The 21,133-nt window shown below is 39.9% G+C and overlaps 2 protein-coding genes across 10 annotated transcripts in view; one reads left to right on the top strand and one right to left on the bottom strand.

Moving 5' to 3' along the window:
- PRORP (protein only RNase P catalytic subunit) overlaps positions 1-8,088 on the bottom strand; it is a 135,401-nt gene extending 127,313 nt beyond the window's left edge. For 5 of the 9 annotated variants that reach the window (XM_069558723.1, XM_069558715.1, XM_069558720.1 and 2 more), the window contains exons 1-5: positions 8,015-8,088; positions 7,555-7,669; positions 5,962-7,233; positions 3,944-3,991; positions 3,339-3,471 (exon numbers count right to left, since the gene is read on the bottom strand). In XM_069558723.1, the coding sequence (XP_069414824.1) occupies positions 3,339-3,373 (35 nt within the window). In that variant the 5' untranslated portion in view covers positions 3,374-3,471; positions 3,944-3,991; positions 5,962-7,233; positions 7,555-7,669; positions 8,015-8,088. Of the gene's footprint in view, positions 1-3,338; positions 3,472-3,943; positions 3,992-5,961; positions 7,234-7,554 lie in introns of all 9 variants that reach the window. The other 4 variants (XM_069558724.1, XM_069558716.1, XM_069558719.1 and 1 more) reach the window with 2 other exon arrangements.
- PPP2R3C (protein phosphatase 2 regulatory subunit B''gamma) overlaps positions 7,626-21,133 on the top strand; it is a 28,166-nt gene continuing 14,658 nt past the window's right edge. The window contains exons 1-6 of the mRNA XM_069558732.1: positions 7,626-8,264; positions 14,441-14,568; positions 17,883-17,987; positions 18,914-19,026; positions 19,432-19,529; positions 20,359-20,429. Of these exons, the coding sequence (XP_069414833.1) occupies positions 8,207-8,264; positions 14,441-14,568; positions 17,883-17,987; positions 18,914-19,026; positions 19,432-19,529; positions 20,359-20,429 (573 nt within the window). The 5' untranslated portion in view covers positions 7,626-8,206. The remainder of the gene's footprint in view (positions 8,265-14,440; positions 14,569-17,882; positions 17,988-18,913; positions 19,027-19,431; positions 19,530-20,358; positions 20,430-21,133) is intronic.

The raw sequence follows: 21,133 nt of genomic DNA, 5'->3' as shown, positions 1-21,133 counted from the left end.
GGATGACAAAAAATAAAAAATGGGATACAGATTTGGGGAGCTACAGGAGGGAAAGGGGAGAACATCTGGAAAGAGAAAGGGAGAAAATTTCCCTTGTCATAAAATGTCCCAATCCTTCTGTGAATATATTCAGTTGCTTTGTGAATTACTGGTAACCAAATGTATGATTATTCTTTACTAATCTCACCAGTCTGGAGCCTGAAGCTTCCGTAGTAGAACACTCTCCAAGGAGAAGATTTGCTCCAGAGTCTCAGTCTCTGTCAGGAAAGAAAACTAACAAATCTTCCTTCTATTAATCTAGACTTACAGTGATATCATTAAAAAGGAATTATGATGGGGGACTTCCCTTCTGGTCCAGCTAAGTCCAAGCTCCCAATGTACGGGGCCCAGATTTGATCCCTGATCAGGGAACTAGATCCCACATGCTGACACTAAGAGTTTAGCCATTGAGAGTGTTAAACAAAAGCATTCAACTAGTGATTCCATGACTGAGGCAGAAGCTATTCAAGGTAAAAGCCTAGGACATCTTGTGCCAGAAAGCATAGAAGTGCCCCCAAATTGATGTGTATATTGGAGGGGAGTGCATGAAAGGGTGTCAAAGAGACAGAGAAGCTGGATTGCAAGAGGTTCCCACAGGCCAAATTTGGGAAAATTTGAGCAACAAAAAGAATGATGATGGTAATGAAACCTAACCCCATTTTTTTTTTCAATGAAATAACCAGAAAATCATCACTTTGCATCCTTCCAAAGGCAGAGTTCATTTTCATGTTGCAAAAAACACTGGGTGAAGTGTTAATGGGTTACAGAATATCTGCATAGTTTCGAACTATTACTCCACAGATTACTTAACTTTTAATTACAAAAATTACAAAGGGAAATTATAAAGGGAAAAAAATGAGCCTTTGCAATGGAGATATCTGGCAGTCGCCTCCTTAATCAAGCGCTCAAAGAGCATCAGCAATAGAGAGCAACCTGCTATTATGTGGCTGCTGTAATGCAGTAAGAAGCACACAGCATCGTCTGTGTAATATACCCCAAAAGCTTATAAACTGAATTAATGCAGAGAAAGCAATCAGACAATTAATCCACAGTCTTGTTACTCAAAAGTGGTCCAAAGACCAGAATTCCATCACCTGGCAGCTTGTTCAGAAGACAGAATCTCAGATTCCACTTGGGACAAGTGAATCGTAATTTGCATTTTCAACAGATCCTCAAGTGACTCTGAGGTACAAAGTATGAGAAGCCCTGAACAAGACAAACCACTTAGACTTTATAAAAAATCAATGTCATAAAAACAAAAAAAGGCAGAGAGATGAGCTCCAGATTTAGAGACACGAACAGCCAAAAGCAGTGAGTGATCTTGATTGAATCCTGGGTAAGAGAAAAATGTTTTAAAATACATTTTGGGGGAACTGGAAAAATTTGAATATGTGGTCTTTACTAAAATGACACTAAATTAATGTTAAGGTTCTTAAATGTGATAGCAGCATTTAGCTACACAGAATGTTCTTATTCTTAGAAGATACAAGGGGTTCCCTGGTGGTCCAGTGGTTAGGACTCTGCTTTCACTGCCATGGCTCGAGTTCAATCCCTGGCTGGGGAACTGAGGTGCAGCCAAAACCAAACAAAAAAAGATACATACTGATATATTTAAGGTAATATGTCTAAAACTTACTTTTAAATGGTTTATAAAAACACACAGCGAGAAAACATATGTGGAATAATAACTGGTTATTCTAGATGAAGAGTATGTGTCTGTTGTGTTTTCTTTTTTTATTAAATAAAAAGTTGAGGATGGGAAGAATATTCAACTAACCCACAACAGAAATGGTTAAGTCTTTAGGAGCAAACTGCATGATTTACACAATCCTGCATCTATCTTCACATTTACTTCAGAAGATACATGTACATGTTCAATAGATGTTGGATGAGAGAAAGAAATTTGTTTAAATCAGCTTAGCTGGCAGAAATTCCCAAGGCATTAAGAACTGCTACAGCCAGTCAGCTGTCAAGTACATACAGAACTACAAACTAAATTTTTGTTCAATGAGAGGCAGCAGAGTGTAAAGGCAAAAATGCGGGGGTCACTATGAACTAATTTTATTAGTGGAGCCTCCTAGGGCAGATTTAACCTCGCAAAGTCTTAATCACTCTATCTGTAATACAGAAATAAACCAACATCTTACAGGGTAGGGTGAAGATGAAATAAGATATAAGATAATGAATATAGAAGGTAATGGCACCCCACTCCAGTACTCTTGCCTGGAAAATCCCATGGACGGAAGATCCTGGTAGGCTGCAGTCCATGGGGTCGCTAAGAGTCGGACACGACTGAGCGACTTCACTTTCACTCTTCACTTTCACGCATTGGAGAAGGAAATGGCAACCCACTCCAGTGTTCTTGCCTGGAGAATCCCAGGGACGGGGAAGCCTGATGGGCTGCCGTCTATGGGGTGGCACAGAGTCAGACACGACTGAAGAGACTTAGCAGCAGCAGCAGCAAGCATCATTTAATAAATGTTAACTATAATTTTATCGGTAAAGTCAGCTAAAAGGTGTTCCATAAAATGAACATGATGTTTTCAAGGACCCAATTTTGACTTTATTCTGAGGATCAAAGGTCTTCATATTAGCATTTTCTACAATTTTAAGTCAAAGTGAGATGGCAGAACCCTTTACACTTCTCCTTTTTATTTGGTATTTGGAGAAAGAGCATTCAGTAAGATGACAGGCAGCCTCTCCTCAAGGTAAAAGCATTTTACGTCAACTTAATCTTAGTAAACTGGCATAAAATACTGAAGATTAGCAAAATACATCTATTAAGAATGACTTCAAGAATAAACAAATTCAATATGAAGACGACTTGGATATAATTTTGTCAAGTTATCTTAGACTCTCTTGACTAGAAAACTTATGAGAAACCTATATTTCCAAGGAATTTTATTAAAAACATCTTTTGGAAGCACTTACACAAAGAATAACCATCTATTGAGCACTTGTGCCCAGATGAAACAGAATTGAGCTCAACAGGTGGATGATAGTCTAACCCAATTATTCCATGAAAGTCTAAAGCAATCTCTCCTAAGGGTTGGCAACTATGGCCAGCCGAAAAAATCCAGCCCATGACTTATCTTCATGAACACAGTTTTACTGTATTCATTTATGTATTGTCTGTGGCTGTTTTCACTACAATAGCAGAGTAGAAAAGTTGCATCAGAGACATTACGGCCCACAAAATCTAAAACATTTACTATCTAGTCTTTTAGAGAAAAAAATTGTCAGCCTCTGCTCCAGACAAGCAATCCAAGAATGAAGTTAAAGACCTGTCCCAGACTCACCTGAGGTGTCGTCTTTTTGTATTGGTCACCTCCATCTATCACATCCCTCATGATTTTTTCCTTGAGAAATTCATACTCTTCCGAACTCAGGTGAATAGACTCTACAGTTTTTCCACAGCCCAAACACTGACCACTGTAATTATAATTGAATGTGTTAAAGAATGTCCCAGGAAAAAAACTTTTTCTAAAATGAATAATTCTAGGACACGAGAAAATTTGAAGGTAATTTAGAAAAAGAACATCATAACCTTTGTGATTATCATACACATCTCATTTTTTGTAACCCAGACAATACAACAAATTAGTGTCCCAGAAAAAGCCAAAAGAGTAGACTGCTGACCTCCAGATAAAGTTTTAAAAGTCATTCTTAAAACACAACTGGGCCCAAATTTGTAGGGAAAACATGTCAGAGAAATCACACCAGGCTCACAGCACCTACCAAGAAAACGATTTTGGATACTGCAAATTCTCGAAATGCGAAATATGACCTTCTAAGTAACTTAATCTATCCTATTTCTAAAATGTTCTTAAATTCTTTTTAACTAGTAGCAACACAACCTACTAAAGCTGAATTGAAAGATTAAAAATAAAACATTGGTCTTTACCTTTGCTGGATTGTGGTGAATTGTCCTTTCCATTGTTCTCCAGGAATACTACAAAAAAATTGCAAACCCAAATCACCAGAGGGTCAAATCCCTACTGAAGAGATATTAATTGTAGGAAAGAGCTCTGAAAAGTTTGGGATAGTTTCTTAGAACAGTTCGATTAGAAGAGTGGATGCTTAGACAGCGATGGTACACTACTCTGGACCTCCTTCTCTTTGTTTCTTCTCTCATCATCTGACTCTCATCTTTAAGTCTAAATTTACCTTCACAGGACCTACCCAGAAAGGAGCTATAACTTCTACACAAAACTCAACTCTAGGGACTTCCTTGATGGTCAAGTGGCTAAGACCGCAGTCCCAATGCAGGAGGCCCAGGTTCTATCCCTGGTCAGGGAACTAGTTTCCACATGCTGCAACTAAGACCCAGCACAGCCAAATTAAAAGAAAAAACTCAACTCTAACCTTCTCCATAAAGCTGCCAGATACTGTTCGTGACCCATTCTTTCTCTTACACTATCAAATTTTATACACCACTCTTAGATAACTACTATTGCATTCCCAACTACCTCATGAATGCCATTATAATAGATCTTACATCACAAAACACCCACAGTGCTTAGTCTAAAACTGGAGGCATTCAAAACTACTTACTCATTTATTTGCTCAATCAACTTATCCTTTCTTCGTTCCTCGTTCATACACTGCCATCATTTTTTTTTGGTGGGGGAGCTGTGCTGGGTCTTTGATGCTGCATGGGCTTTTCTCCAGTTGCAGCGAGCACGGGAAACTCGCTAGTTGCCGTGGGCAAGGACTCCTCTCTGTGGTGGCTTCTCTTTGTGGAGCATGGGCTCTAGAGTGTGCAGCATCAGTAGTTGCAGCTCACAGGCTCTAGTTAGTTGTGGTGCAAGGGCTTAGCTGCTCTGTGGCCTGTGGGATCTCCTCAGATCAGGGATCCAACCCATGTTTCCAGCACTGGCAGGTGGATTCTTTACCACTGAGCCACCAGGGAAGCCTCATTGATTCTATAAATTCTACTGCCTTCTCTCCTTTCTCCTTTCTTAATTCAAGATCTCATCATCCCTTACTCAAATCTACAATTGCCTCCAAACAGATCTCCCTGTTTCAAATCTTAATCCCTGTCTAATCTTTTCTCACTGCTTTGGCATCATCTTTTATAAACTACTTCAAGATCAGCATTCTTGATAAGAGAATAAAATCCAAGATCCTTGGCCTTCAAAGACTGTCACTATCTAGTTCCTCTGCAGATATTCAATAAATGTGGTAAGAAAGATAATTAACCATGATTGCTACTGCAAAGCTCTGTAAAAATAACATACAGTAGAAAAGCAAGAGAAAAGCAGAGATGAAAGGAAAGAACCTGTAGGAAAAAGCCTGAGGCAAATTAGCAGTAAAGAAATAAAGAACAAAAGAACATCATCAAGCTGATAACATGAAGGAAAGCAAAGGAGAGAGTTTTGGAGAGAGCAGTCAAATAGGTATGTGAAGATTTTCTTTTTTAATGCATATGAGGTTTAAGCAGAATCCCTCTCTCTGCTCTAACTACTCAAGTTGGTGAAATGCAGACAGTAAACAGAATATATATAGCATTATATACATTATACCAATCACAATTAAGTTTCAGAAGAACTTCTGAAAATAGTAATATGACCCAAAGACAGCTCCAGTTTTCTTGCAATGAACTCCAGCCACAAGTGCTATTTGTAAATACTCATATACTAGACACCTCAGAAAACAAATGAACCTTCTAATAGGAAAAAATACATAAAAACAACAAGTGTTCTATAATCTCCCTTTTATGTGATGAGCAGAGATTATCACAACAGGTTTTTCAAAGAGAAAGAAAACTGTCTTAAGGGGAAACAATCTTACTAAGCGAAAAAAAGTATAATCTGAATAGAACAATCCTCAGCAACTAATTTTAAAAAAAAAAAGGAAAAGGCTACTTTTAGATATCAGTATTAAAATAAAAATACACATATAAACAGAAATCAAAATTACCTCTCAAACCATGTTTTTATACTGTGTGCAAAAGACTCCCCAGGATAAAGTTGATTATTTCTTAAATACAAAAGAATGTTGTGCAGTTTGTTTGAATACTGATCATCTTTCATGTCTTTTCCAAAATCAAAGAAGGCTTTTAAAGTTTCCAACATAGGAACAATATCATGATTTAACAACTCCTGATACAAATTCCAAGCTACATTTACATCTTGATGAAACAGGGCTCCCTGGATACAGTCATCATAGTTCTTTTTTGAAGGAATCATGACTTTTTTGAGGTCTTCTAACAGCAGCAAGGCCTCTCTCCATCTGTCTGTATAGATTAATCCCCGCATGAGAAGAGTGTAGGCTCCAGATTCTAAACGCTTGTATCTGGCTTTCATGATTTCATAGACATCAATAATTTCTGATGTCTGCTTATGAAAAACACAGAGATACAAATACTTGACCAGTAAATCATAACCTACAATACCATTGTTTTTTGCAGCTACCCAGGCCAGCACAGATTTGGCCACATCTAGAGAGCTATGGCATTTAACCATCTGCAAAATAATCCAATTTTCAAAGTTAGCCTTTTCTTTGAACTCTTCCTTAAGTTTATCCCACTCCTCTGAGTTCAAAGGTTTTGTTGGGAGCTGGATCATGTTCTTCACAGGTGGCAAGACAGGAGTTTTACTAGAAGGATTCATCTGTGATCTCTTCTTAGCTGCTCCAGCTGCAAACATGTGAGAAGAATCAGCAGAAACTTGCTTATTACTACCCTCATCTAGTTTCCTGACACATCTGGCCTTGGCAATCAGCAGGTTCATTGCTTTCGTATTTTGTGCAGACATCGTTTTCACAGAAAACCACTTCTCTTGATTCCTGATGCCATAACAGTCTTTGAGAAAGAGTCTCTCTCTCTGGTAAGAATGACTTGAACTTAGCCCAAGGTATGAGTTGCTCTTCCAAAGCTTAGGAAAGCTTCGAAGACCAGCGAAATAGAAAGTCATTATGCAGTTAAATCAGCACTAGATTGTGAGAAAGATGTTCAAAAAGCCCCAACTTCTGCAGGCTGGTGGCTGGGGGCGGAGAATCGAAGGGCAACTTTCTACAAGGCGATTTTCAGCTTCTCACAAATCGAATGCTTTGGGAGCTAGCAGCAACGAAGCTTGGTTGAGTTCTCTCCATTAAACAAAGGTATGGGGATATCCAACCTCTCTCGCAAGTTCCAGGACTAGGAGTCAGAGCAGGAATCCTCTGCTGCCTCTTATATTCCAGTCAGCGATCCTGAGGGAAAAAGCACAAAGACCCGCCAGCTGACTCACGCGGAACACCCCTCTTCTTGAAAAGGAACAGGAACCCATAGGAGACAGACTGCATAAGGGGCGAGGAGTCGGAAGCCTCCTACCTCAGGCCCATCCGTAGCCTAGGAAGAGGCTAGAGCCCAAGCCTAGGGGCCCTGGCCGCCAAACTCTTCAAATGGGGGAATGAGAAGGGGCGGTTAAGAGAGCCGAGCCAGAGACACAAGTAAGGAAGAGAAGTCCACGAGGGCAACCCCTCTGTGTACGGGTCGGTCACAAACGAAGTTCACTAGATTCAGTCACCCACCTCATCACTCACGCTGTGTGCAACCATTAGCGGCGAAACTACGGCGTCCACAATGCACCGCGACGGCCCCTGCCGCAGAGGCGTGGCTAAGCTGGTCGCAGGCGTTCGGTCCCGCCTGGAGGCGAGAAAAGGCGACTTGTGAACCTTTTAATGGCAGGAGGGGGCACAGGCGGCTGCTGAGCCCACCTATTACATTCAGGGAGCATCTAAAGCCTCCAGATATCCGCAATAAACAATGAAAAGAAACTGTGAAATTAGAAAGCTCTTCCATCCAGCCGGAGGAGCCAAAGGAACCCCTGGGTCACGTGACGCACAAGTGTCAAAGGGCCAAGATGAAATAAAAGCGCGGGCTCCCTTATCCGGCGCCTTTAGAATCAAGCATGGTGAGGCTGGGAAGCTGCTTTAAGGAAGCAGCTTTTCTTTTTCACGTCTGCCCTCCCTGTTGTGACCGCGTCCCTACCGTTGGCCTGATCGTGGTATTCTCCGCAGTGGCCTCTGGGATCGATTTACCCCACTTCCGCCCGCGTCCAAGATGGCAGTTACGCGGCCTTCATGACTTTTTACGGGACTGGGCGGCGTTGACGCCGGAGCTGGCAGTGGGTGGAGCGGTTAGTAAACAGCAAATGCGGGAACTGGTGGGCCGGAATCAGCCATGGACTGGAAAGAAATTCTTCGCCGGCGGTTAGCGACACCCAGCACCAGTCCAAACAGTGAGTTTGGGAGGAGCCGCCCGCTGAGAGAGCCTGGCCCCAGGGACCTGGGGGGGGACGATGGATGGGGAGGAACAGCACCTTTGGTAAAACCTCTCCTGACAAAAGAGGCTGCCTGGGATGTGGTTGACCGATCCAGAGGGGTTTGACCTACACTTCTCTGGGAGGGGATTTGCAGGAATGAAAAGCTACCTAGACAATCACTTGCTTGGTCCTGACCTCGACTTGTGAGGGATAATTCAAAGTCGCGGTGCCAACAACCCTTCGATCCTACAGTTGCTCTTACCCGCCTTTTTATTGTCACACTTTTTACTTCCCTCCTTGCCCATTTTAGACTTCATAATCCGTTTTTCCTTGTCTCTTTCCCTCTACTTCACACTTGTTGGTTAATCAGTCTGGTTAAATCTATCATTCCTATTCCACACCTCCATCCAGGGCAGCTGAATTGTCTCACTTTTAATTCATGTCCACTAGATGTTAAAGCTGAAACTCCGGTACTTTGGCCACCTCATGCGAAGAGTTGACTCATTGGAAAAGACTCTGATGCTGGGAGGGATTGGGGGTAGGAGAAGGGGACGACCCAGGATGAGATGGCTGGATGGCATCACTGACTCGATGGGCGTGAGTCTGAGTGAACTCCGGGAGTTGGGGATGGACAGGGAGGCCTGGCGTGCTGCGGTTTATGGGGTCGCAAAGAGTCGGACACGACTGAGCGACTGAACTGAACTGAACTGAACTGAAGCTAAAGTAGATGTTGCAGTCATTCAGCTACACTTCTTTCGTGTGTCCCTAGATATTGACTCTCCTACACTCCAAGGCAGTTCCTTCTCTCACCTCCTAAACCTCCAATCCTCCAGTATTTCCTATCTACTCTTTATCTGCTCTCCCTCATCTGCTATTCCCACTGGCTCTTTCTGCTGCAGCTCACTGGCCTCCTCCCCCTTCCCTGCATACACCAGGCATACTCCCATTTTCGTGTCTTGGCACTGGCTGTTTCTTTTGTCTGGAATGCTCTTTTGTCTGGATATCTGTATACCTTCTTCAATTTTTTTTGTTGTTGTTGTTCAATTTTATCTCAGTGAGAGTCAGTATCCCTGACTCTGGAAAGACACATGTGTGTATGCACTCATCCACTCACACATATACTTGTATATCCCTAGAATAGGTGAATGGTAGAATGAGAGTGCAGAGAAGGCAATGGCACCCCACTCCAGTACTCTTGCCTGGAAAATCCCATGGATGGAGGAGCCTGGTAGGCTGCAGTCCATGGGGTCGCTAAGAGTCAGGCATGACTGAGCGACTTCACTTTCACTTTTCACTTTCATGCATTGGAGAAGGAAATGGCAACCCACTCCAGTGTTCTTGCCTGGAGAATCCCAGGCGGCGGAGCCTGATGGGCTGCCGTCTGTGGGGTTGCACAGAGTCAGACACGACTGAAGCAACTTAGCAGCAGTAGCAGAATAAGAGTGACTCTTGGGATTTGGGCTCAGTTGATCGTAGTACCACTTACTGAGTTGGAAATAAGGAATTAGAAGAAGAGTAGTAAGGTGAAGGAAAGTAGTAAGGTAAGGAAATCAACCCTGAATGTTCATTGGAAGGACTAATGCTGAAGCTGAAGCTCCAATACTTTGCCCACCTCATGTAAGGAGTAGACTCATTGGAAAAGACTCAGATGCTAGGAAAGATTGAAAGCAGGAGAAGGGGGTGACAGAGGATGAGATGGTTGGATGACATCACCAATTCAATGGACATGAGTTTGAGCAAACTCTGGGACATAGTGAAGGACAGGGGAGCCTGGCATGCTGCAGTTCATGGGGTCACAAAGAGTCAGACACAGATGAAGCGACTGAGGACCCAGGCATGCCCAGTATACTCAGTTGTTGGTGAAATGAGCGGGATTCTCATCTGTTGAGGGTGAACAGAGCAGGTTTGAGAAATGCAGTGAAAGTTTGGAACAGTCAGTCACCAAGAGGAATAAGCAAGAGGACCTCAAGGGCAAATAAAATATGTTTTGGTGGTTTTGAGAGGCTGAGTTATTAACTACCATGAAATAAATTTGTGGGACCAAATGTTTACATAGTTCAGCAGTTTTCTCCAACACAGTTATTTAAAAAAAGGCAAATCCAGATATAGGAGAAATGCTGGCAGAAGAGTTTCAGGAAAAGAACTACAGGCATATTGAGAAGGAAGTGAGACCAGGAAGAGGGAAAACTTTTGAGAAAATCATAGAATCAAAGATCTCAGTGAGGTTGAAGTGCAGCGAGGTTTTGGTAACCATAAGTTTGTTTCCTATGTCTGAGTCTTTCTGTTTTGTAAATAAGTTTATTTGTATCTATTTTTAAAATATTCCACATATAAGAGAGATAGTATGATGTCAGGTGGGCCTTAGGAAGTATCACTACGAGCAAAGCTAGTGGAAGCGATGGAATTCCAATTGAGCTATTTCAAATTCTAAAAGATGATGCTGTGGAAGTGCTGCACTCAATATGTCAACAAGTTTGGAAAACTCAGCAGTGGCCACAGGACTGGAAAAGGTCAGTTTTCATTCCAATCCCAAAGAAAGGTAATGCCAAAGAATGCTCAAACTACTGCACAATTGCACTCATCTCACACACTAGTAAAATAATGCTCAAAATTCTCCAAGCCAGACTTCAGCAATAGATGAACTGTGAACTTCCAGATGCTCAAGCTGGTTTTAGAAAAGGCAGAGGAACCAGAGATCAAATTGCCAGCATCTGCTGGATCATCGAAAAAGCAAGAGAGTTCCAGAAAAACATCTATTTCTGCTTTATTGACTATGCCAAAGCCTTTGACTGTGTGGATCACAATCAACTGTGGAAAATTCTGAGACGGGAATACCAGACCATGTGACCTGCCTCTTGAGAAACCTGTATACAGATCATGAAGCAACAGTTAGAACAGGACATGGAACAACAGACTGGTTCCAAATAAGAAAAGGAGTACGTCAAGGCTGTATATTGTCACCTGCTTATTTAACTTATATGCAGAGTATATCATGAGAAACGTTGGGCTGGAGGAAGCGCAAGCTGGAATCAAGATTGCCAGGAAAAATGTCAATAACCTCAGATATGCAGGTGACACAACCCTTATGGGAGAAAGTGAAGAATAACTAAAGATTCTCTTGATGAAAGTGAAAGAAGAGAGTGAAAAAGTTGGCTTAAAACTCAGCATTCAGAACACTAAGATCATGGCATCTGGTCCCATCACTTCTTGGCAAATAGATGGGAAAACAGTGGAAGCAGTGGCTGACTTTACTTTCCTGGGCTCCAAAATCACTGCAGATGGTGATTGCAGCCATGAAATTAAAAGATACTTGCTCCTTGGAAGGAAAGTTATGACCAACCTAGACAGCATATTAAAAAGCAGAGACATTACTTTGCCAACAAAGGTCTGTCTAGTCAAGGCTGTGGTTTTCCCAGTGGTCATGTATGGATGTGAGAGTTGGACTGTGAAGAAAGCTGAGTGCAGAAGAATTGATGCTTTTGAACTGTGGTGTTGGAGAAGACTCTTGAGAGTCCCTTGGACTGCAAGGAGATCCAACCAGTCCATCCTAAAGGAGATCAGTCCTGGGTGTTCATTGGAGGGACTGATGTTGAAGCTGAAACTCCAATATTTTGGCCACCTGATGCGGAGAGCTGACTCATTTGAAGAGACTCTGATGCTGGGAAACATTGAGGGCAAGAGGAGAAGGGGACGACAGAGGATGAGATGGTTGGATGGCATCACCAACACAATGGACATGGGTTTGGGTGGACTCTGGGAGTTGGTGATGGAGAGGGAGGCCTGGCATACTGCAGTTCATGGGGTCACAAAGAATCGGACACGAGTGAGCAACTGAACTGAACTGATGATATTTATTTTTCTCTGACTTATTATGATAATCTCTAAGTCTATCCTTATTGTTGTAGATGTCATTATTTCATCCTTATGACTAAGTAATATTCCATTGTATGTATGTATGTGTACATGTATATACACACACACACACACCACATATTTAGCTATTCATATGTTGATGGACATCTGGGTTGCTTCCATGTCTTGCCTGTTGTAAATAGGGCTGCAGTGAACTATAGAGTGCATGTATCTTTTCAAATTATAGTTACCTTAAGATATATATACAGGAGTGGGCAGTGGCCACAGGACTGGAAAAGGTCAGTTTTCATTCCAATTCCAAAGAAAGGCAATGCAAAAGAATGCTCAAACTACCGCACAATTGCACTCATCTCACATGCTACTAAAGTAATGCTCAAAATTCTCCAAGCCAGGCTTCAGCAATACGTGAACCATGAACTCCCTGATGTTCAAGCTGGTTTTAGAAAAGGCAGAGGAACCAGAGATCAAATTGCCAACATCCGCTGGATCATGGAAAAAGCAAGAGAGTTCCAGAAAAACATCTATTTCTGCTTTATTGACTATGCCAAAGCCTTTGACTGTGTGGATCACAATAAACTGTGGAAAATTCTGAGAGAGATGGGAATACCAGACCACCTGACCTGCCTTTTGAGAAGTCTGTATGCAGGTCAGGAAGGAACAATTAGAACTGGACATGGAACAACAGACTGGTTCCAAATAGGAAAAGGAGTACGTCAAGGCTGTATATTGTCACCCTGCTTATTTAACTTCTATGCAGAGTACATCATGAGAAACGCTGGACTAGAAGAAACACAAGCTGGAATCAAGATTGCTGGGAGAAATATCAGTAACCTCAGATATGCAGATGACACCACCCTTATGGCAGAGAGTGAAGAGGAGCGAAAAAGCCTCTTGATGAAAGTGAAAGATGAGAGTGAAAAAGTTGGCTTAAAGCTCAACATTCAGAAAACTCAGATCATGACATCCGGTCCCATCACTTCATGGGAAGTAGATGGGGAATCAGTAGAAACAGTGTCAGACTTTATTTTTGGGGGCTCTAAAATCACTGCAGGTGGTGACTGCAGCCATGAAATTAAAAGACGCTTACTCCTTGGAAGAAAAGTTATGACCAACCTAGATAGTATATTCAAAAGCAGAGACATTACTTTGCCGACTAAGGTCCGTCTAGTCAAGGCTATGGTTTTTCCACTGGTCATGTATGGATGTGAGAGTTGGACTGTGAAGAAAGCTGAGCGCCGAAGAATTGATGCTTTTGAACTGTGGTGTTGGAGAAGACTCTTGAGAGTCCCTTGGACTGCAAGGAGATCCAACCAATCCATTCTGAAGGAGATCAGCCCTGGGATTTCTTTGGAAGGAATGATGCTAAAGCTGAAACTCCAGTACTTTGGCCGCCTCATGTGAAGAGTTGACTCATTGGAAACGACTCATGCTGGGAGGGATTGGGGGCAGGAGGAGAAGGGGACGACCCAGGATGAGATGGCTGGATGGCATCACAGACTCAATGGACGTGAGTCTGAGTGAACTCCGGGAGTTGGTGATGGACAGGGAGGCCTGGCGTGCTGTGATTCATGGGGTCGTAGAGAGTCGGACACGACTGAGCTACTGAACTGAACTGAACTGGGATTGCTAGATCATATGGTAACTCTATTTTTACTTTTCTAACGAACCTTAATACTGTTCTCCATAGTGGCTATCAGTTTAAATTCCCATCACCAGTGCTGGAGGGTTCCCTTCTCTCAGCACCCTCTCCAGCTTTTATTATTTGTGGACTTTTTGATGATGGCCATTCCAACTGATGTGAAGTGAGATCTCATTGTAATTTTGACTTGCACTTTTCTAATAAGTAGCAGTGTTGAGCATCTTTTCATGTGCCTGTTGGCCATCTGTATGTCTTCTTTGGAGAAATGTCTATTTAGATCTTATGCCCAATTTTTGATTGGATATTTTGTTTGATACTGAGTTGTATGTGCTCAGTGAGTACTTTTGATTAAATGAATTAGAACATGTCAGGTCTATAGGAGAGGCAGTGACTTGAGGAAGAGCAAGTACAGTGATAAGAAGTAGGAGCATCTGAGAACTTGTTGAAGATGTAGAAGAGGCTATTTCAGTGGAAGATAGTGATTCTTGGTATTTTAAGAAAGTTAATAGATGCTTAGTATCTAAACACAATTGTGAAGGCCTTTTTTGTGCTATAATTAGAGCATAGTATATAGATGTCTTGAAAAAAATGTTGTCTGATTTTAAAAGTTCTTTCCCTCCTTAATCTGTTTTGTTACCAGAAAAAAAAAGTGAACAAGAGTTAAAAGATGAAGAAATGGATTTATTTACCAAGTATTACTCAGAATGGAAAGGAGGTAGAAAAAACACAAACGAATTCTATAAGACCATTCCTCGGTTTTATTACAGGGTAAGTGATATCTAAGCAAATGTCTTGCAGAGTTTATAAATTAAGTATAATTTTTTTAAATGGGATAAAAATCTTTTATTTTATAAATAGATAAATTGATTATATTTTAAATTTTGTATATTGTTTTATTATAGTTGACCTTATTATTTTTGACCTGGTTAAATCTTAGTTTTTCATATAAATTGGTATAAGAACACAAAGTTGCTGCTTGCCACTTTTTTTAAGTTCTTTCTTCCTAATTTTTATTATGGATATTAGTTGTGGTATTCTATTGGGTTCTGTTGTCAGGCTTTGTATAAGACTTAGATTTACTTGGTTGGTCATAATTTTTAACTTTGTCTTTTACTCATATGGTATAAAATGTTTTGCTCAAGGCTAAACTGAAAAATAGATTGAGAATGGAAAACTTTAAGAGCTATACTTAATTATATGTTTCTTTGTGCCAAAATGGTAAAAGAAGGCTTTGAAGAGCATTGTAGATAAAACAGTAAGACTTTCAGAAAGCTATTTATAGCTAAAGTCGAAGGCTACTGAAAACAATAAGACCTATTTAGTATTGTGGAAAGTGTAGCTACCATCATAAAGTTAACTTTGGAATTTTAGCTGAATGTCTCTTAAACCTATTGCCTTCTAAACTCAATTAATTATAACATTATTTGCAAAGAAAGTAAATATTATGTTTTACTTGCATTAAGGTAAGTGAGGTATTGATATAAGTGGATTATCCAGATAATTTTAACTTATTTCTTCAAGTACACACTTTTTTCATTTGAATCATTTTACTGCAAACTTTTTTTGTAATACTGTGTCTCCCAGCCCTTGAAAAATTATGAGACTAATCCATGTTTGTTGTGGAAAAGCAGCTAATGCCAGAGGCATAAACAAAGATTTTTATGTGTGTGTTTAACAAAAAAGAGGCCACTGCATACATACTTTTCTTTTTGCTTTTGTGCATTTCATACTTTCTTAATCAAAGGCAGTTAGACAACTGAGAATTGTTTGTAGTCTGAGGGAGTGGGAAGGGAATTGACATTTATTGAGTGTCCACCTACTTCAGAACATTTTATGTTCATTATCTCATGTAATCAGGATTGTGAAATTGTTATCTTACTAACCCAGAAGGAGCCCTCAGATGCTGACATCACTCCATTCCCAGGACTCCACTTTCCTGTATTTCCAATACCAGCTGTCCCCTTGTGGTTCCTGAGGGAATCCCCTTTTCCCCTATTTCTGTCTCTTCTCTGACCTCTTCTAGATCCCAAATGGTTGCTGGTCTGCAGATATGGACTTGTGGGATGTTCTTGCCCTGGTTTCTTCTTCTCCATCCACTCCACTGCTTCAGAGAAACTACCTGTCACCTTTGGTCACCACTTCTCTCCTTGGCTGGTTAGCTGGTTGACTAGCCACTGGCACACAGTTCCTGTCTCAACCCCAGCCTCACCTTCTGATGCTTATTCCTTCTCCATCCTCTTTGATGGGAAAGGATGGCATCTTCGTTCTTAGAAATAAAGTAAAATCATAGCCCCGAATTTGGAGTATGGATTACACAGCTACATTTGATGGGGCAAAGATACATAAAAGAAAGAAGAAATTCTCAAAGCAAATTATTTGAAGTTGTTGGGATGAGTCATTTTAAAGCCCAGCTTAGGGGAATCACCACAATAAGCAGAACCTCTGCCTTGGAGGCCAATTAGTTAGACTTTGGCTTGACCATCTGTGAGAAGTAAGGTGATCCAATCTCACCAGGCATACTTGGCTAAAAGTCGCTCTTCAGCTAGTCCTGATTTAATTCTGTATCAGGCTAAGGTTACACTGGGAACGGTTCTATGAATATAAAGTGAAACTTGGGCTACATTGAGAAAATAGAAAAAGTGGTGGGTCATAAAGGAAAGTAAGCATGACACATTCTGATACATTTAGTTTGGGGATGGTTATCTTCCGTTGATTATCTGTCATAGTACTTTACTCCTAGCAGTCACTAGGAAGTAGCATTGAAGTCTGCTTAAGGGAGAGATAACCTAACTACCCAGTAATGGAAATGAGATGGAGAGAGGAAATACACTGAATCCCTGATGTCAGAAGACCCAGATGCATGTTTTATTACTCTAGTTGCACAACTTTGGGCAAGTCATTAACATTAGGACATGAGGATATAGGGGAACAAGGAACCAAAGAAAACAACTCATAAAAAATTAAAATAGACTGGAACTCCGAAGATTTAAATCTTGGGTCTGGGACTGATTAATTGCATATGAATTCTTGATAGTCATCCAGCCCTTGATTTCCTTACCTCTAAACTGAGTGTGATGAAATCCATCACACAGGGCTAGTAGGATTAAATTAGAATGTGTGTATTGATGTTTGATATATTGTGGACACATACTAAATGTGTTTATATTTAAGTAAACTCTGGATCAAAAAAAAGAAACTTGGGCTAGATGGTTAGCTTTTTCCAGGCAGAACTGGCCTTGCTGATCACTGAACTCTCTGTGGATCTCTTTTTGTTAAATGAACTTTTTAGATAAATGATGACTTGAAGTCAAGCAAAATTGAGATACAAAAAGTACTTTTGAGACAGTTGCATATATAGTTTTTTAGACCAGATCAGTTCAGTTCAGTCACTCAATTGTGTCTGACTTTTTGTGACCCCATGGACTGCAAGCACGCCAGGCTTCCCTGTCCATCACCAACTCCTGGAGCTTACTCAAACTCATGTCCGTCGAGTCGGTGACGCCATCCAACCATCTCATCCTCTGTCGTCCCCTTCTCTTCCTGCCTTCAATCTTTCCCAGCATCAGGGTCTTTGCCAATGAGTCATTTCTTCACATCAGGTGGCCAAAGTATTGGAGCTTCAGCTTCAGCATCAGTCCTTCCAATGAATATTCAGGACTGATTTCCTTTAGGGTTGACTGGTTTGATCTCCTTGCAGTCCAAGGGACTCTCAAGAGTCTTCTCCAACACCATAGTTCAAAAGCATCAGTTCTTAGGTGCTCAGCTTTCTTTGTAGTCCAACTCTCACATCCATACCTGACTACTGAAAAAACCATAGCTTTGACTAGACAGACCTTTGTTGGCAAAGCAATGTTTCTGCTTTTTAATATGCTGTCTAGGTTGGTCATAGCTTTTCTTTCAAGGAGCAAGCGTCTTTTAATTTCATGGCTGCAGTCACTGTCTGCAGTGATTTTGGAGCCCCCAAAAATAAAATCTGTCACTATTTCCATTGTTCCCCCATCAATTTGCCATGAAGTGATACATTTTGCATAATCCAATGGTCTAGAATTTAAGTGTAGAAATTAACTGCAGTGCATTTTTAGCTGCCAGCTGAAGATGAAGTGTTACTACAGAAATTAAGAGAAGAATCCAGAGCTGTCTTTCTGCAAAGGAAAAGCAGGGAACTATTGGATAATGAAGAATTACAGGTAAGAATGGAATAATTCTTGGCCGTTTCCTATTTGTACTACGTGTGTCATGTGGGATCCCAGGGCACCTAAATGGAGACAGTAGTGCCAAGTGGCTGAAAGCACAGGCTCTGAAGTGATGATTCCCACCAGAATCAACTGCAAAGCTTATGTGTCCCAAGGAGAGTTTTGTCTTGTTTTTTAAAGTCCATAGGTAATTTTAATGTGAGGCCAAAGTTGAGAACCACTATTGTAGGGAGTCATATTAAGAAGAATATCATCTTCTTTATCCTTTGATTACTGATAACATAATAAAAATAGCTAGCATTTATTGAGTGCTTACTAAGTTCTAAAATTTTCATATACAGTTCCTCTTTTATCCATATAGCTGTATGACGTAGGGACTGTTATCCCTACTTTACAAATGAGATTTGAAACACAAGAAGCTTAAGTCCACCATCCAAGATTAAAGACAGGGCTGGGATTTTAACCCTTGCAGTTTGACCCTACAGTGAAAGTGAAAGTCGCTCGGTCATGTCCGACTCTTTGTGACCCTGTGGACTATACAGTCCATGGAATTCTCCAGGCCAGAATACTGGTGTGGGTAGCCTTTCCCTTGTCCAGGGGATCTTTCCAACCCAGGGATCAGACCCAGGTCTCCCACACTGCAAGTGGGTTCTTTACCAGCTGAGCCATAAGGGAAGCCCAAGAATACTGGAGTGGGTAGCCAATCCCTTCTCCAGTGGATCTTCCTGACCCAGGAATTGAGCTGGGGTCTCCTGCACTGCAGGTGGATTCTTTGCCAACTGAGCTATCAGGGAAGCCCCAGTGATAGACAGTAGTCTATCATTTTAATGGAAATAACACATTTTAAAACTATTTTTAAAATTTTTTGTTCTGTTGATAATAACATCTTAAATATCTTAAAATTTTGCAATTCTCCTAAGAACTTATGGTTTTTGCTGGACAAGCACCAGACACCACCCATGATTGGAGAAGAAGCAATGATTAATTATGAAAATTTTTTAAAGGTTGGTGAAAAAGCTGGACCAAAGTGCAAGTAAGAATAATATAATTAATGTAAGAGTATGTTACATTAAGCATTTTGAATGCATCAGATAAATGTTAATGAAAATTTAAGTCAATGATATGATCATTTAAGTCAACTTTTCATTAAACTAATCAAGTTTAATAAAATTATTTATAGTCAAGACTATTACATTGGTATAAAGTTGTTAAAAGAAATAATATAGTTTATTTACAACACTGTAGTCCCTCATTCTTAAGGCAATAGAATTTAAAAATGTATGACTTAGTATTTTAAGTTTTGATAGTTCTCACTTTGATTTTTTCCCTCTACTTTGATTTTTAGTTGTCTGAATTTATGCTATTTTCTGCTGAATCATATAGAAGTCATTTTTTTATTATATTGGCAGATGATTTAACATTTATTTTCTTTTCTTAGGCAATTTTTCACAGCAAAAGTCTTTGCTAAACTCCTTCATACAGATTCTTATGGAAGAATTTCCATCATGCAGTTCTTTAATTATGTCATGAGAAAAGGTGACTCCATTTTCATTTTGCTTCAACTCCTATCTGAGAATCAAGAATTTGGGTCTTTTATAATAGCCCTCCCATGTCAAACATCTCTTTTATTAAATTTGAATAGCAGAATTTCTTGTCTTTTGACCGAGATTTGTTTTCCTATTATTATGATTCTCTCCTGGAACTTACTAGAGCTGAAATTTTCTACCATATATTTGGGTTCACTATTATAAAAAAGTTTATAAAAAACAAAACAAAAACCTCTTCTGAAGATGCTAGCTAACTAGATATATCAAAAGCTGAACCAAGAATTTTAATGGATTGTTATTTGAAATATTTTAATTCACTGGTCATTTCACAAATATATTACAGGTTGAGTTGCCTGAGAGGATAGTTTCAAACTCAAAACTGTAGCCGCATACTCAAGGAGCTTTTATTAAACAACATGGAGTTGTTATGATTCCTATAAGTTCCATAATGACTTGTCAAATTCTGTGTGTACCATCTTTAACTGATACTTGGTTGCAGTAATTAACCTCAGTAGAATAAAATCTGCTTCATTGAAGGCATAACTTATACTCCTTTTTGGTGGAACACCAGGATTCTCAAGGGCATCAACTTTATTGTCACTTTAGGCATGGTAGAATTGTTGATATCTGCAGTTAATTCTATGGTATATTTATTTCAAACAGTTTTTGGATTAATGAATAGTATATGTGAGAAAATACATGTTTATGGAGTTATTAAATTAGCTTGTCCTTCTAATCTCTCTTTATCTCCTTTTATGCATATATATACCAAAGGATAGATCTTAATAATTATATTTCATTTTCTCATTTACTGTCAGTTTGGCTTCATCAAACAAGAATAGGACTCAGTTTATATGATGTTGCTGGACAAGGGTATCTTCGGGAATCTGTAAGTATTAACCTACTTTTATAACTACTCTAGACACCAAAATGCTAAATAATAGTTACCACTGGATGTTGAGATTACAGATAATGTAAGGGCAAGGAGTTTTTCCTTTTTTAAGAAATATAAGAAAAATAATGTGACTGTATTCCTACCTGTAGGTTTGGGTCATAAGGTCAGTTACCAAGAGGATATTTATTACCCATTAGGTGGTTGTGAAGAGTTGGACATGACTGAGCAATTGAGCATGCACAGACACACAGACACACACACTTACACACATATACTAATGTAATTAAGCCGAGTTATCAGCAAAGAATTATATTACAGCCTCATGATACAAATCATTATTTTTCTTGTAAGTGTAACTATTTTAATTATATGGACATGTTTCTTTTCAGCTCAGAATTTTTTCCCAAATATATATAAAATGGGAATGGAGTTATGCATAAATATGAACCAAGATAATTAATCACTTAGATATATGTTCAAATATAAGATTTAAAGAAATGCAGATTCCCTGTTATAGTTTGTTTCCTGTTATAATTTGTTGTACTCTGTTTTATCCAGATTTATATAGATAGAATCTGTTAGCTCATACTGAACATTTACACTTAACCTTTCTAGGGCCACAGTACTGTTCTTGTCCTTTAAGGTTCAGATCAACTTGACAATAAAAGGTTCTTGGTTCTATCCATCTCTTTATAGCA

The sequence above is a fragment of the Ovis canadensis genome, chromosome 18 (assembly GCF_042477335.2).
Source record: "Ovis canadensis isolate MfBH-ARS-UI-01 breed Bighorn chromosome 18, ARS-UI_OviCan_v2, whole genome shotgun sequence".
Classification (NCBI taxonomy): domain Eukaryota; kingdom Metazoa; phylum Chordata; class Mammalia; order Artiodactyla; family Bovidae; genus Ovis; species Ovis canadensis.
This window is presented reverse-complemented; position numbering and strand designations above follow the sequence as displayed.